Source organism: Anolis carolinensis, chromosome 5, assembly GCF_035594765.1.
Source record: "Anolis carolinensis isolate JA03-04 chromosome 5, rAnoCar3.1.pri, whole genome shotgun sequence".
NCBI classification, from domain to species: domain Eukaryota; kingdom Metazoa; phylum Chordata; class Lepidosauria; order Squamata; family Dactyloidae; genus Anolis; species Anolis carolinensis.
Genome location: NC_085845.1, coordinates 182,486,613 through 182,503,055, shown reverse-complemented (window position 1 = coordinate 182,503,055; position 16,443 = coordinate 182,486,613). Strand labels below are relative to the sequence as shown.

The 16,443-nt window shown below is 39.2% G+C and overlaps 1 protein-coding gene across 1 annotated transcript in view; it reads left to right on the top strand.

Moving 5' to 3' along the window:
- The window catches only part of dennd11 (DENN domain containing 11), a 35,872-nt gene extending 19,532 nt beyond the window's left edge, over nucleotides 1-16,340 (top strand). The window contains exons 2-9 of the mRNA XM_003220870.4: nucleotides 562-661; nucleotides 1,577-1,735; nucleotides 2,380-2,527; nucleotides 3,975-4,113; nucleotides 5,542-5,673; nucleotides 6,874-7,024; nucleotides 7,395-7,463; nucleotides 9,735-16,340. Of these exons, the coding sequence (XP_003220918.1) occupies nucleotides 562-661; nucleotides 1,577-1,735; nucleotides 2,380-2,527; nucleotides 3,975-4,113; nucleotides 5,542-5,673; nucleotides 6,874-7,024; nucleotides 7,395-7,463; nucleotides 9,735-9,930 (1,094 nt within the window). The 3' untranslated portion in view covers nucleotides 9,931-16,340. The remainder of the gene's footprint in view (nucleotides 1-561; nucleotides 662-1,576; nucleotides 1,736-2,379; nucleotides 2,528-3,974; nucleotides 4,114-5,541; nucleotides 5,674-6,873; nucleotides 7,025-7,394; nucleotides 7,464-9,734) is intronic.
- The last annotated feature ends 103 nt before the right edge of the window (nucleotides 16,341-16,443 follow it).

Below are 16,443 nucleotides of genomic sequence, written 5' to 3'. Positions count from 1 at the left end.
AGTTGGGGGGGGGAGTAAGGAGAATCTAGGAGCAAAGCCCTATGCATGCAGATATAAACCTACAACTTTGGATTTTTCTGCAAGCACCAAAGTAAACTTCTATGGGTGCAGGTACACCAATGAGTATTGTGATCTTAAAAGTGGAAGAATAAAGTAGGGTAACTAATAAGGTAGGCTACCTAGTATGTGTAATTAATATTTCCAGAGAAACAGACATTTATTTGATGAGTGTCTATATAAGGTCCATCTTACGCAGTGAATTAGATATTGCTAATTGTTGTGCTAGTGTGTGTTTATATGTTTTAATTATGTTTTTGCCTGGTTGTAATTGTTTTTGTTTAATCATAACTTTTGTATCTTATGGATTTTTAACAATGTCTTTTTAAATTGTAACATGCTGCTTTGAGTCCTGATCTGGAGGAAAGGGTATTATAGAATTAATAATAATAATAACAACAACGTATGCACATTTCCATAATTGATCCAGAGACCTAGCTGTTCAGTTAACTTAATACTGCTGTTTGTTTTTCATGCTAATTTCTCCCTCCTCCCTTCTCCCAGGTAATATGGTTGAATGGTGTTTGCCACAAGACATTGACCTGGAAGGCGTCGAGTTCAAGTCTATGGCCAGTGGGTCCCATAAAATTCAGTCAGATTTCATGTAAGTATACAGAATGTTCTCTGGGTTTTGGTCATAGTGTACTGTTATGTGTATCATTATGTTGTCCAGAAATGAGCTTGCACAAACTGTATCTGATTAAATGGACAAGATGCTCCTGGAAACTTGCCAGGGACCAGTAGCCAGCAGCCAGCAGCTCAGGGACCAACATTGATCCAGGGACCACCACTCCTCAGATTTCTCTAACCTGTCTCTCCTTAATAGAGCAACCCCCCCCCCCCAAAAAAAAATCAAATTTGATTAAGGGAAGTGCTAGCAACAACATTAGTTGCAAATAATGTTAATTACCTGACATGAAGAGATAGCCACAGTTATCTATGCTTTGGTAAATTTCCTCATATCTACAGATTCTGCCCCACAGATTCAGTCATCAACAGCTTAAAAAATTAACCTTTATTAGGCAATTTTTATGTAAGGACATTGCTATTGTATGTAATGAACATGAGCATCCATGGATTTTGGTGTTCATGAGCATCCTGAAATCAAACTGTAGTGAATATGAAGGGCCGACTTTATTTTCCTATAAAACTATATATGACTTGGGATACAAGCACATAAAGCAGGATGTTTGGCCCATGAATCTGAAGGAGCTTGTTGATCCCACCCTCTCTCTCATTGTTCTCTCCAATTCATCAGCCATTCCATGCTTACACTTTCTATAATCTTTGCTGTTTCCCAAAGCAAAGTTACAGGCTAGTGGCATAAAAAAGGTCATAGTTGAGGCGGTGCTTTGTTTCTTCACAGAGGGAAATTTTTCAACATAATACCCAGAGACATAATGTCTTTTCACCTCTTGTCCTTTTCTATGGTCTTTCTTGACCCATCCTGCCATCCTGGTATGTCTCTTATTTTCTCTGCTGCCTAGTTATTTTGATCATGTCTTGTGTTCCTTTCCAGTTACTTCCGAAAAGGACTGTGCTTTGGCTTGGCCTGCTTTGCAAACATGCCCGTGGAGAGTGAGTTAGAACGTGGTGCTCGCATGAAATCTGTGGGTATTCTTTCTCCTTCGTACACCCTGCTATACAGATATATGCACTTCCTGGAGAATCAAGTCAGGTCAGTCTTTAAGAAAAGGAAACATTGGTTTAGTGGTTTAGTGTTCTTTATTCATGCTTTGAAGTGTATCACAGGAGAAATGTTCAGATCACCTTTGGAAAGCCAGGAGTTTTTTTAAAGATATACAGCACAGGGATGTTCTATTTTGTCACTTTGTTTCTGAGGAGTGATTACTTCCTTGTGGTGTACAAAGTGAGATATCTACATGGAGTTTGAATGGAGCCATCTGGTGGCATATGCATAAATATGAGACATCTTCTGGATGAAGAACTACCTGTGCAGGAAATGTGCAAGTTGGATGTTTCTCTTTGATGAGTGATAACATTGCACACTTTGGACTTAAATCATTGCCCCATCCAAAAGTTGATTGTGTGCAAATGGGCTGAACTTCTTCCCTTTGTGATTCAAAGTTCAGTACCAACACCAGTCCTTTGCATTATCTGTCTTATTGATGATACTGTCAGTTGGGGAAGGAATTGGGTGGCTGACAAAGAAGACTCTGTGAAGGTAATGTTTCTTTTTACTCCAGAGAGAGAATAGCATATGATCTTACTGTGGATTGGGAAACTCATCCTATTTGATTCCTGGCAGGCCATTCCATGAGTATTCTCACAACATACTTTGCTGTATTGCTTGACTTCCAGACACCAGCTGGAGATGCCAGGACACTACTCTCACTTAGAAGCATTTTATGATGACAAGAAAGGTGTTCTCCCAGCTGGCACCCCTGCTTCTCAGCAGCCCATCCACTGGTTGCCTTCCATCCATAGATACATGTACCCAGAGATGAAGGTAAGGAACAGATTCTGACCGAGTGCACAATGTGTTGATGTTCCATATTGACCATATTGCTTGGTGGCTTTGGCACCCAGCTATTACTTAGCTGATGCCAATTTGACACTTCTTGCATCAAAATGGATGGCCACCTGAGAACCACACACAAACTACTCTTAAGCTTCTCGGCAGAAGGGTGAAATACAAATGTTTAAAAAATGAGGATGTAACGATGCAAGGGAGGAGAGCAGATGTGACCCAGATTCAAGTTCCTAGCCAAACACAAAGGTCAGCAAGGCAACTTTGAAATAGATTCCCTTTCTCTCGCTTTCCCAAAGTTATGTTCCTATCAAGAGGAAGGATCTGAGTGTGTCCCCTGATCTGTTTGGAAGATAAGCAAGGTAACTATGCAGTAAACAAAGTAAACAAATGAAAGTACTTTTTGTGAGATGGCAGGCATGTGCAGGATTGTATATTATATTAGGAGACTACTTGTAGAATTGTATTGCACAAGTGGGAGCATAGCTCCTGTCCTTCAAAATGTACTTTCATTTATTACTTATGTTTATTAAATTTTTGTTGCTTCAGTTCAAAATGGCTCAGTGTGACTTACATGGATTTTAGGTAGGTTAGGCTGAGAAGAGGGTGAGCTTCATGGCGGAGTGACTATTTGAAGATAGAAGCCCTCTCATCCCATCTCAACCAACTTTTTGCTTGCATGATTTATTTGTCATATTTGCATATTGTCTTTCTTCCAAATCCCCCAGGATAATATATTTGGGGTCTCCAGAAAGCCATCCAGGTATTGACCAAAGTCAGACCTGCTTATCCTCTATAAACCGGTACTTTCTGCATTTGCTGCTTTTCAGACTGTTGGTGGCTCCAGGTGCCCCTTTCATGGTTTGCAGAGGCTGCACTTGATTTGCTGTAGTTTTTGTCACAAGTGGGAGGCGAGACGCGTTGGAGAATCTTGTATTTCTGCTATTATAAAGCATAAAAGCATTGGGGCCTGAAAGAATTCAAAGGTACAGATTCATACTGAAACAAATATAGCTATAATTTATAGACCACACAACCCATAGAATTGGAAACTTCTTAGTAAAACATATTTTCTTCAGTAGCAGAAACAAGATGAATCTCAGGAGTCCTTTTCATTCTTAAAATATATAATACTAATGTGTATTATAAAACATGCAGACATAGAGTGAATTATCAGGTACTCCTTTAAAAAAATTCTGCTGACACACATCCAATTGTTCAGTGACTATTGAAGGATGACAAATTGAAAGAAATTAGTCAGCAACTTGACTCAGAAAAGCCTTATTTTGAGAAGATAGTAGTGACTTGTGGAGTTCTAGGGCACTGCCTCATCCTTTGGTTTAATTTTAGCTGCCACCCTTTCAGGTTGCCAAAATTGAAGCCATTTTTCTCACTTTTCCCCTCCCCTGTTTTTCTTTGGTTGCAGATCACACATCCTGCAGGCTGCATGTCTCAGTTCATCAAGTTCTTTGGCGAGCAGATCCTTACTCTCTGGAAATTTGCCTTGCTTCGCAAACGCATTTTGATATTTTCACCACCTCCTGTTGGTGTGGTCTGCTACAGAGGTAAGGATGGAAGAGGCAAAAGGAGCTGAAGAACCATGAATGGTGCAGTCGCAGTGAGGGAAGGATAGATATTGTCTCTAATTTCAAACTACAGATGCTTAAAGAGGATCACCGAAAGAGATGTTCAGGTAGCATTTTAGGGTCAACATGATTTAGTGATTAAGCTATGGCTATGACGCTATCCCCCTGGTGGTTCAGTGGGTTAAACTGCTGAGCTGCTGAACTTGCTGATCAAAAGGTTGTCAGTTCGAATTCGGGGAGCGGGGTGAGCTCCCGCTGTTAGCCCCAGTTTCTGCCAACCTAGCAGTTTGAAAACATGCAAATGTGAATAGATCAGCAGGTACCACCTCAGCAGGAAGGTAATGGCGCTCCAAGTAGTCATGCCGGCCTTGGAGGTGTCTACGGACGCTGGCTCTTTGGCTTAGAAATAGAGATGAGCAGCAACCACCAGAGTCAGACATGACTAGACTTAATGTCAGGAGAAGATCTTTACCTTTACCTATCACTGTGGTCACTAGGGTTTGATTACCTGCTTGGCCATGAAACCTTCTGGGCACATATCATATTCTTGACCCCAGAAAACCCAATGATAGGGTTGTCATAAGCTGTAAATGACTTGAAGACAACAACGATAAAGTGACTTGCTGCCAACTTTCAACATGCAAAGCAGTTTTCTGTGGTCTCAAGTCCTTTTGCTGCATTTTGTTTCTGTTTATCATGTGAGGAAAAGATACTTTTTTTGGTAAAAGATGGAGCTGCACCACTTCCTCAAAAGAATCCATAAATCTCTTTAAATAAATAATTAAAATAAATAATTTGTGGCAACCCATGAACCATAAACTATTATTACTGTTCAAAAAAATCTTTCTTTAGACCTAAAATGGTTATTATAAACTACAGGCAGTCCCCAAGTTACAAACAACTCATAATTTAGAACAGAGGTGAGACAACAAGGAGTGAGAGAAAATTACCCCTAGGAAGGGAAAATCACTCCTGAAAGAGTTACCATGGCGAAAAAAAAGTGTCTCCACTGAAACTTTATCACCAATCTTTGTTTTCACAATTAGCCAACTTTTTCAAAATCCAATTGTCACAGGGACAGAAAGTGAGGGGAAATCTTTTATCCAAAGATCTATCAGTAGATTCTCATCTCCTTCCCACCCATTCTGCGGTATATTGTATCTTACTGGGTTACGTTTCTTAGTCCTAAACTGCAAAATGTGTAAACTTTCTTGGGCAATTAACAGATTTTTAAATGTTTTTCTGAATACAGCCATTTCATCCAGTAAGAATGAATTAGTTGTTCCTTGTACATGCTGATGTTTCCTCACTAGGGCCACTTTTCAGGCCTTCACTTCTGAAGGCAGGTGATAAAACTGAAAGCCAACTTGTTCATCCTTCTGATGCAATTTCTGTCCTGCTCTGCAGTTTATTGCTGCTGCTGCCTTGCTAATGTCTCCTTGCCTGGAATTGGTGGGACTGTTCCTGAGTCGAAACCTTTCTTCTATGTCAATGTGGCTGATATTGAAATGCTGGAGACAGAAGTGTCCTATGTGGCTTGTGAGTATGCCTGAGTATGTTCAGTTTCTGAATGAGTTGTTGCCTTTCATCCTGAAGATCGTGCACTTCTGGTATGGCAAATATTTGGGCCAAAATCCAGCTGCTGCCTTTGTTTATTGTCTTTAAGATTTGGCCCCGAACATGAAGTAACCATGGGCAGTTCTATACATTCAGCAAAATTAAATATTATATTTTATGGAATGGTACCCTTTCAGGATTGTTTTAGAGTTTAAGAATGCTTTGGAACAGCAGAAATTCAACTATACTTAGAAGGCGGTATCTTGAGAAGGCTCAACTGAATCTTTGCCCTTAAGAATGTGTTTTTAAATGTGTTTAGTGCCTCTTGCATTTAGTTCCCTTTTTGGAGAACACCCAAACGTGCAATATTCAAACCACCCAACGATTTGTAAGTATGGATGCTTTTCAGGAGTTCTAGAATTTTGGTCCACACCTGCCAAGCATCAAAATTTGATGTGAATTAAGAGAATATAGAAATGGAATGAGTATATAAACATACTCGTATGTTAAAATGAAGCCAACAGAAAGTACATTGCAGTTTCAAACCAGCATTGAAAAAAGTGGTTTCGCTGTACAGGTGGTTACATAGGAATTCCTAGAATCAGTGCGAGATTCAGATAGTGATTGTAAAAACCCCAGAGCATTGATGCGCATTATGGGCTATCTTTCATGCACTGTTATGGGAGTATGTTATCTGGCTGCAGCAGTTGTTCGGAGCTAGCTCCAAACTGCAATAAATAAATAGTCAGTATAGATGGGGCTAATGAGACAGTTAAGTGATGCTGCCTTAAGGGATGGCCACACACCTGCAAGTCTGATTTTCTGGCAAACTTTGGGATAAAAGGTTTAAAGCACAAAGAAAGGTATTGCAAACAAATCACCATAGATGTTGTGTGTCAGGAGCAGAACCTCTAAGAGGCAGGTACAGTCTTTTAGTCCATGTAGACAGGTAGAATTAGTGGCCTGGTTTGCATATTATCTCAGAATTCAGACTCTACTTAGGTATAAAATATTTGAGATTTTTCTTTGGAAACAATGAAGTAAGAGCAGTCTGCTTCGAAGACAGCGTGTGCCTAGCTGTGGGCAGGAATTTGAGCATATTCCCCTCCTTGTTTTCAATGGGACTAAGTGCAGTTAACACCACCTGGATTCAGACTAATTTTCTTGCTGTTTTCTCTACAGGCACAACAGAGAAAATCTTTGAAGAGAAGCGGGATCTCTATGATGTCTATGTGGATAACCAGAATGTGAAAACACACCATGAGCACCTGCAGCCCCTCCTGAAGATTAACAGTGCAGACAAGGAAAAATACCGGAGGCTTAATGATCAGAGGTACCTTCAAAGACTAGCATAGGAAACATTTCCTATGTTTACAGATAATTTTGAGTGTTGGAATTGGAAGCAAATCTGTATTTACCATGTTCAGACTGTTCCATTCTTCTTCCAAGAGTTTCAGAGGAGACTGTTCTTAAAATCAAGAGTATGGAAATAAATGTTATAAACTAAAAAATGTCAGGAATAAAATGTTTGCTACCTAAACCTAATTCTCCCTAACCGAATTATATATGGATCAGAAAGCCCAGAATTTGCCCTTAGTTTTCTTAAGTCAAGTGGGATTTATTGTCCCACTTGACTCAAGGGAAGGAGCTTCAAATTCTGCAGGTCTAATATGATGGACAGTCTATATGTTTTCTTTTTCTAGGCAGATGCTGATGTACTCCCAGGAAGTGGATGGGGACTGCAGTTCTTGTGAAGAAGATCTCTTCATTCTGTAAGTTGTTCGTATGAGACTCTTTAAGGAATTGCCCCCAATTAGGAATGGCCTCAAATCAGATTGGCTCATGACTTAGCTAATTGTCTCATTTAAACAAAAGTACTGAGGCAATTCAGCTTCTTTCTGAGCCCTTTTAAACAAAGGTTGAGCTTATTTTTCTGAATATCTTAAGACTGCATCCTTTTCCTTCAGACATCTCCTCCCACAACACATAGCTTGGCTCCTGTTGTAGCTTCAGTGATGGTACTGAGTTCTCCTCCACCCACATTGAAGAAAAATAGTTTCCTCAAGGTCTTCTTCAGTGTAAGTGGCCCTTAGGAAAAATGCATTTCCATGGATTCCTTATGCCTCTCCTCAGTATGCCAGAGTTAAGAGTAAAAGACAGAACCCTCTTGTAAGTGTTGTAGAGCAGCAGGTCAGTTCTATTCTAACCCTGCTTGAAATCTAATGTGAATATTAATAGGCCACTGAAAATACATATTCTTGTTGGGAAATGCCAGTTTCAATAGTGTTTTCTAGTTATGGTGAGAAGAGAGGTAGTGGAATGAGGACAAGCTGACTAAATGATTAAGTTGTATTACCGGTTGAGTTTCCCTTATCTGAAATGGCTGAGACCCAAGGTTTTCTGGATTTTCTTCCATTTTCTGGAATACCCATATTTGCATATGCATAGTGAATGTGGGACAAGGGTGGGAAGGGTCAATCCATGCTCTGCTTGCACCCCATTTTCAAGGCACCTGCCAGGTGACATGGCTTGGCCAGGTAGCCAGAGCTTTGCAATGTTCTCTAAGCTTGTAGCACCAGGTGCATTTGGACTTTTCCCTCCTCTGATGCTTCTTTTTACAGGGAACTTGTGAAGTCTACTGGCAGGATCTCGATTTCTTTCCCCCATCAAATTTCAAACTGTGGTGGAGTGACAGCTCCTTGAGAAATATATAGTAGCGTCTCGATGTGTAACTAGCTCCCTTTTCCTCAAAGGGAAAAGTTGGAGGGAGCAGCAAAAAAGTCTAGCATTCTGAAGTCTTTCAGATTTCCAGAAAAAAACCCAAACTGTACATAATAGGCAGAGATACTACATTACATTTTTGTTGCATCAATTTCTACTAATTGAGTTATAGCGGTTGAGTTATTCCATTCTTATTGTTCATCTGAACATTACAAAATTGATTGTTTATTTATCAGTGTGCCTGCTTATGTCTCCTTGCACATTGGAAAATGTGCAGTGGTAGTCATATGACAATTGAAGCTCCAAGCTGTCTCTGCAATTCAGTGAATCAATGGCAAACTGAAGGCACTGATAAAGAGCTACCCAGCTGCCCAGAATGTACAGCTACCTGTATAATGATGAATATATTTGTGGAACTCCACTTCCACAATGGCTGATAGATGACAAATAAGGAAAATGACATTCATGTGACACAAATAGGATTTTAGCAATGGCTGTTCAGCTCCCAGCATCTCCAGCTGAAGAGATGCCAAGAATGATTGGCAAAGGGAATCTCTCAACTGTTTTTGTTAATCAGAGCAGGTGGCCACCCTATTAAGCTAGACTAAACTCCTAAGCCCCTCAAAAATTTAGAAAAACCAAAGAGTAGTAACACTAAGCTTGCTGTTCAGTCGCATAGTCTTTTCCGACTCTTCGTGACCTCATGGACCAGTCCACGCCAGAGCTCCCTGTCGGTCATCGCTGCCCCCATTTCCTTCAAGGTCAAGCCAGTCACTTCAAGGATATCGTCCATCCATCTCACCCTTGGTCGGCCTCTCTTCCTTTTTCCTTCCATTTTCCACAGCATTGTGATCTTTTCCAAGCTTTCCTGTCTTCTCATGATGTGGCCAAAATACTTCAACTTTGCCTCTAGTATCCTTCCTTCCAGTGAGCAGCACTAAGTTTACTGATATCATAAAGGTCTGTAAGTGTAAGATGAGGCGAATGCCAAAATGGTCATTAAAAACTCAAGAGAGTTCGACATGAAGTATAATGCACTGATTCAAATAACTGTCTAGCCTGTGAATTAGAACTTTGAGGAGGTATCCCGTAAAATAGAGATATTTTCAAACTGAAAACTGAAGAATGCATTTTGCTAAAAGATGTTGAGCCAATATTCTTTAGTGCTGGTTTTTGGTTTAGCTCTCCATTTGCTTCTTAGTCTTTAAGGCACTTAAGTCTTTTTACTTGGGTAACAGGATGGGCCTTACACTCTCAGTCCATGGCTTTTGACCATAGAAATCCTCTGGAATTCACGTGTCTTTTGCATTCTCTCTCTGAAGGTTCTTCATGGAGCAAAACAACCGGATATTCCAGACACTGATGGAGGTTTCGGCCAGCCAGGACAAGACACTGACAGCGGACCATGCCCGGGGAATGGGCTTGGACCCCCAGGGGGACCGTAGCTTCCTTATGGACCTGCTGGAAGTCTATGGCATTGATGTCATGCTGGTCATTGATAACCCTTGTTGTACTTAAAACATAGGATGCCCAAAGGCTGACAAATGAACTCATGAGCGAGGGGATTGCAGCAACTTCAAAGACTATGGGATGCAGGAGGGCAGCTTTACTGGAACTCACCACGACTTGTGTCATGAAGGATTGCCTTTTATTTAAGAGAATTCTTTAAGGAAAGTGTTATTTATCTGAATATATTTTTCTCCTGTGGACTGTTATTTTCAGATGTGTCACAACCAAGATGTGATATCTGTCCTGGATAGACTGTCCGTCCATGCTTTCCCACTTTGGGTTCTGTAAAACTGATGGTTTTCCTTCCTGTCCGTCCCACCTGCTCATACATAACCCAGCATAAGCATCTTTTGAAAGCCTAGTCCAGACGTGTTGGGTGGAAAAAGCACTTTATTCTCTTGGGGACCAATATGAAAATAATAATAATAATAATAATAATAATAATAATAATAATAATAATGCTTTGATATTCCATTACTTGGCTATAGGTTATACTTTATCATATTAGGTAGAAGCAATCCCATTAGTATTTTTGTTCTTTTCTGTTACTTCTACCACTTACATATTTTTTTTCTTTTCTGTTACTCCTACCACTTGCCTCATGTATATTAAAATGCTTCAATTCCACCCACTTGGTGTTTCATCTCAGCCTGAAAGGTTTAGGGTTTCACTGTGGTATCAAGCAGATAGGTTATAGGAAAACATTTTCCTCTTTTACCTTTATCCATACATCTGGAAATGTGCCCTCTAAATACTGAATTATAATTCCGAATATTCCTCACTACTGAACTGCCTATAGAGCTGCTGGGAGTTGCAGTTCAGCAAGAATAGGAAGAATACATAATTCCAGCCCTATTTAGCAGATTGCGCTTGGAGAGATGACTGTGGCTCATCCTCACTGGGCTGCAGCAAACCTTGCAGCCACCCTCATTGAGCAGAAGAGTCCAATGTCAAATTATTCATTTCCAGAAAGAATGCACTTGACATCAACATTAACTTTAATGCTTTATAGAACTTCTCAGCAGTTTGTAGTTATAGAACTGAACTATCTCAGTGTTGGGATTGCTTCTCATTGAACTACTACTTAAGGTGGCCTTGACTATTCCTTGGCATCTGTTGACCTGTTATTGCTTGTGAAGCAGCCTGTACAGAAGCAGTCTGTCTTTGATTATATGGGAAGGCATGGGAGTTTCTAACTAGAGCAGCAATGGTGAAATATTTTCACAGACAGAAGGAAGCAGTAAGGTGTGATAGGAAATCTCCTATTTGATTTTATCTTGGAGTAAGAAAGGTAAGAGTTATATTCTCTGCTTGCATGAAGTACTGGACTTGTATATTGAAATTGAGAAGAGTAAGATTTTAAAGCTGTGAAATAATTTATTAACAAATAGAGTGCTCTGTGTCTCAAGTTCAGTTTAAGTGGTGCCATGTTGCTACAGGTAATAATTTGCATCAAGCTAAGCTCAGTTGGCATGGGTTTTGTAGTGGCTTCACTATTTGTGCCCTTGGTCTCAACCCTTGGTTCACTATTAAAAGGCATGTATATACTCCTCAGAAGCTTTGCATTGGAGGCAAAGGGGTTTTATGGATACTTTGCTGTTTTGTAATCGGTATAGCTTTTCCCAAATTGGCATCCTCCAACTTCAATCATCCAGAGCCAGCATTATCCATCCCACCTGGGGGTAAGCAGCCACAGGGGTGATTCACTCTCGTGTCTAGGCAGAAAGAGACATTTTGCCTTTAAACGCTTCACTCCTACCTCAGTGGTCAGCAGGAAGGATTATTCCCTTGCAAGTACTTGAGTAACTTATTTTATATCTTGAAATGAAATTGAAATACCTTACATTTGCTGTAAGTAAATCATTCTCTCAAGCAGTTCCTATGGTTGCACCTCTTGGCCCATTACGGTAGAGGCGATTTATGGATAAGGCTGCCCTATGTCCCCTTTTTTCACAAACCCCAAGATACAGCAGGACACTCACTAATGGAATATCATGCTTGGAACTAAGACGACCTTATTCTGAATTTGAAACCAGAGTTTTAGAGACACTAGGATAGAGACCTTTCTTGGCAAAAAAGAAAATGTAATGTTTTATTATTTTATTGTATTTATTTATTATGCCTCCTGAATTGAGATTGTCCTTAAACCTGTATAATTAATAGCTATGAAGTTTTGAAACATGAAATAATGGAGGACTTGGGAGGGCATTTTAAGGCACTTTTCTGGAAAAAATAAAAAAAATGATAGTAATTTCTCAGATTCTGGGCCAGTAGTACCATTATTTTTTATATTTGCCTGAAATATGGAAATTTAGCAGGTAAAGTGCTTTTGCAGCTATGTATGGTCATGCAGTACTAAAAAAGCCATTTCATTTGTGTGTGGCAGAAAGCTTTTGATAAAAGTGCAGGAGCAATCGCCATTTTTTAAAAAGCTGGCAATGTGCAAGCAGATTCAGATACAACTGTCAAAGCTATCATTGAAGTATGTAACATCCTGAAAATAAGGGTTCTTTGTAGTCCCATTTGCCCTGTTTTTAAATGTAGTGCATAGAACTCTTTCCTATCTGGTCTGTTTTATTTCCCTGGCCTCAAACCATGCAACTTCTTGTTCTTTGGTAAAGAGATGAGTATTTGATCATTTTCCCCAATTTAATGGTGTGCTGTTTGTGCGACAGAGCAGGTTCCTTCTCTTGACACTTTATTTGTTGGTAATATAAACTTTTCACAAAAGGAAAGCCTTGAAGCAACAACAGCCAATAAATGAGGTATTTTAAGAGCCCATGCAAGGATTGTTTGTAGTGCCAGGTCTTGGCTCAAAGATATCTCAGTACAGTAAACTTGGAAATATTTGGCTTGACACTGCTTTTCTTTTTGCAGTCATGTCTGAAGCTAGGACCTGTGATGATATGACATGCAAAGGACATTCTGCCACAGCAAACTGCAGCTTTGGAACCAAAATTCATAGTGAAAAGCTGAATATTCTTATCTGATTTCGTATAAGGTGGTATACGTTTGTAAAACATAAACCCTGCATACTGTTGTCTTTTCCAAGATTTTTTCAGGCTGTGCTTGCTGACCTTCAGGGGGAGAAAATGCTTCTAAACGTGAAGGGATTGTCCTAAGACCATCCCCTTTCAGATTTATCAGTATTTTCCTGTCCTAAGACCAATTTGCCCTTTAAAATTTTTCTTTTTCTGCAGTAGGAGGTTGCAGAAGCCTCAAAGAGGAAATAACATTGGTATGTACCTTTCTGAAATTACGCCAGAATCAAAAATTGCAAGTTCTCTGGAAATATACAGACCCTAATAAATCCAAAATCTGCCCTAATATACCCTTGCTTGTTTTTGGGGGGATTCAAAATACCATTTCTATGGCCTTTCCATGGCTAGGTGTTACCATTTGACTAGTCCTACTCACTCTGTGAACACAAGTGACTACTTCTCAGTATCCTTTCTCGTGTAAAAAAGGATATAGGTACCTGGTATATTGTAACTATGTACAGTATGTAGTCTTCATATCAGCCGCAATTTTGCTGCTGGGTAAGGTAAGAGTATTTTCCCCATTCCAAGACAACATGGAATGATTGCCAGTGAAGCATTTAAATATACTGTTGCAGAAATATTATTTGAAGTTTAAATTTGCTAGATAGTGCTTCGTCCAACCAAATTAATAATTAAGTTTTAGCTTTTTATGTTGAGACAGCTAAATCCAAGCCACCTATTCACTGCTGTTATTTGTGAGCCTTTAACACAATTTGAGAATTTCTTGGTAATCAATACTTTCTGCCTATGCCCTATATTGCAAAAACACTGGAAAATACCTTTTTTTGGTTTCAGAAATCAATTATACAGTAGAGTCTCATTTATCCAACATAAATGGGCCAGCAGAACGTTGGATAAGCGAATATGTTGGATAATAAGGAGGGATTAAGGAAAAGCCTATTAAACATCAAATTAGGTTATGATTTTACAAATTAAGCACCAAAACATCATGTTATACAACAAATTTGACAGAAAAAGTAGTTCAATACACAGTAATGCTACGTAGTAATTACTGTATTTACGAATTTGGCACCAAAATATCATGATGTATTGAAAACATTGACTACAAAAATGCGTTGGATAATCCAGAACGTTGGATAAGCGAGGGTTGGATAAGTGAGACTCTACTGTAATATCAATTATCATAAAACAACTTTTGAGCACTTTTGACATGATTTCTGCTGGTGATCCTATAACTGCAACTCTGTTATATGAACACAGATGCAAGGTAAACATGGGCCTGACAATAAGATCTGCTGCAGGGAATGATCCTGACCAGAATTCTGGTCATGAGTTAAGATATTTCTGTTGTTTCTCCAAGCCTACTCCTAGCTTTTCTCTTGTGTTGTTTCTTTGGGTGCTGTTGTGGCTATAGAGGGAGAGACAATAATAAATCTGTGATGCTCTCCCTGCTGTACATGACAAAATGTGCAAGCTTGGTATGTAAATGGTGTTTAATGCTAATTAGGAATGTGAAGATGTTCTCATCTTTCAAGAGAAACTATGTTTCAGTGGTTTATTGAGAACATGGTGAACAACTGAGTTTCTTTTATTCTGCATTCCAGGGCTTTTTGTGAGAAATTCATTTGTAAAATATACAGAAAATATATGGAGAAATGTATTTGTGTACAAAAATATTTTGCAAAAAAAAGAAAAAAAAATGTTCTTCACTGAAAATCCCAAAATACGAATAATATTGGGAAAATTTCCAAACACTCAATCTTGCCCAGCTGGGAGAAAACTTGTGAGTTTATTTGTTCTTGTTTAGGAAGACTGAAATTAACAGTTACACTCCTAATTCTGATAAGGGCAGAAATTACTAATATTTCTCCAGCTCCTCATTTAAAAACAGAATGTGACACACTTGTGTGTTGAAACAATTGGTATTTTTGTGTGTCTACAGATATATCACCTTAGCTGTGAACTACTGTCCCTTTTCTTAATAATTAAAGACATACTTGACCCTCGCGCCAACGCTCCACAGTGTATATGATGCACTCTTAACAATAGGCACTGTTCCTATCACAGGCTAGTTCATGTGTGCACGTGGATCATTTGATGTGGAGGCAGCTGAGTGTATGGACTAACCTTTGAAATGTTTACTGCATGATGTCATCTCAGGCAATGATGGGCTCTGATGGCCCCCTTAATCCATGTAAGTCAAATGGTAAATATCTGTGAACCAGGTCAAAACATCTACTGCAAGTAACTGCTTGACTTTTTACCTATCATAAAATAGCTGCTAGCTTCACTACACGGATCTTTGTGAAAAAAGTGGAGTACATTTTATGCATACACATCCTCAAGGCAGATGTTTTTATAAGAAAAAAGAACGTAATAATACTCGTCCCTTAGTATCCGCAGACTATTAGTTCCACATGGCATTTGCAACTCCCCCCCTTCCCCGCTGATACCAAATAACACAAGGTCTTATTAAACATGGTGTAGGACATCAGTGAAGGTAGCAAAAAGCACCAGGCGACACAGCATATTTCATGTCTTCGCACCTCTGGGGAGCCCACCGATTGCCCCCTTCCATCTTCAAGCAGCTTCCACAGGGGCAAGGCAATTGGAGGCAGAATTCCTACTCTACTGTTCAACAGCAAAGTATGGAGTCCTGCCTTCAATTATGCCTCAGAAGCTGTTTTCCACCCATTTCTGTCTGCAGTGGACTGAATCCACAGGTTGTGAATCTGCAAATATGTTGGGCCCACTGTATTAATGTGTCTTATCACAAAGGCCACCAACCATCAAAACATGAAGAGCTATGATTCCAATCTCCTAACAGCTTTTTTTAAAAGTAAAGAAACATGCTCTTTTCGTGTCGGCTGGATCAAGTTTAGCAATGAAGTGGGAGTGTCGCCCTGATAAAAATTTGTATGCACATTTTTAAAGAACAAGACATACTGCTTTTCCACATAACACTGCAGGTTCAGGCCTAAAGTGAACTGCTGGGTATATAAATATTTTTGGCAAGATATCACATTAAATTATCACATTTAATTATCTTAAAAATATGCTTTTCCCCCAGGTTAAAATTGTGTATTTGTTTTATAAATGGTTGTGAAATCCCCAATAACTAATAATGCAGGCTCAAGAGTATATACGTAGATGCTGCTGTGATATTGCCACATGGATAACACAGTTGATTATTTTGTCTCTGCTGAAAACTTGTAAAAATGGTATGATTGGCAGCTAGACTCTTACTATGTTGCAACTAAGCACTTTTTCTGAGCATTGTATTACCAGTGGCTTTCTACATTTCTCAGTAAGAAGTACTATACTGTCTATGGATTGCCACAGCTTCTATGGAGCCCAAGGAGTTATGTGTATATATTAAAATGTTTTTTTACTCTATTAAAACTCACTTTTAACACATTTATGCTTTGTGTAAATTATTCTTAAACAATTTTATGAAACATGTATAATTCCCTAACAAAATTTTCTTCCTGAATGGAAATGTGTACCTTAGATAACAGCA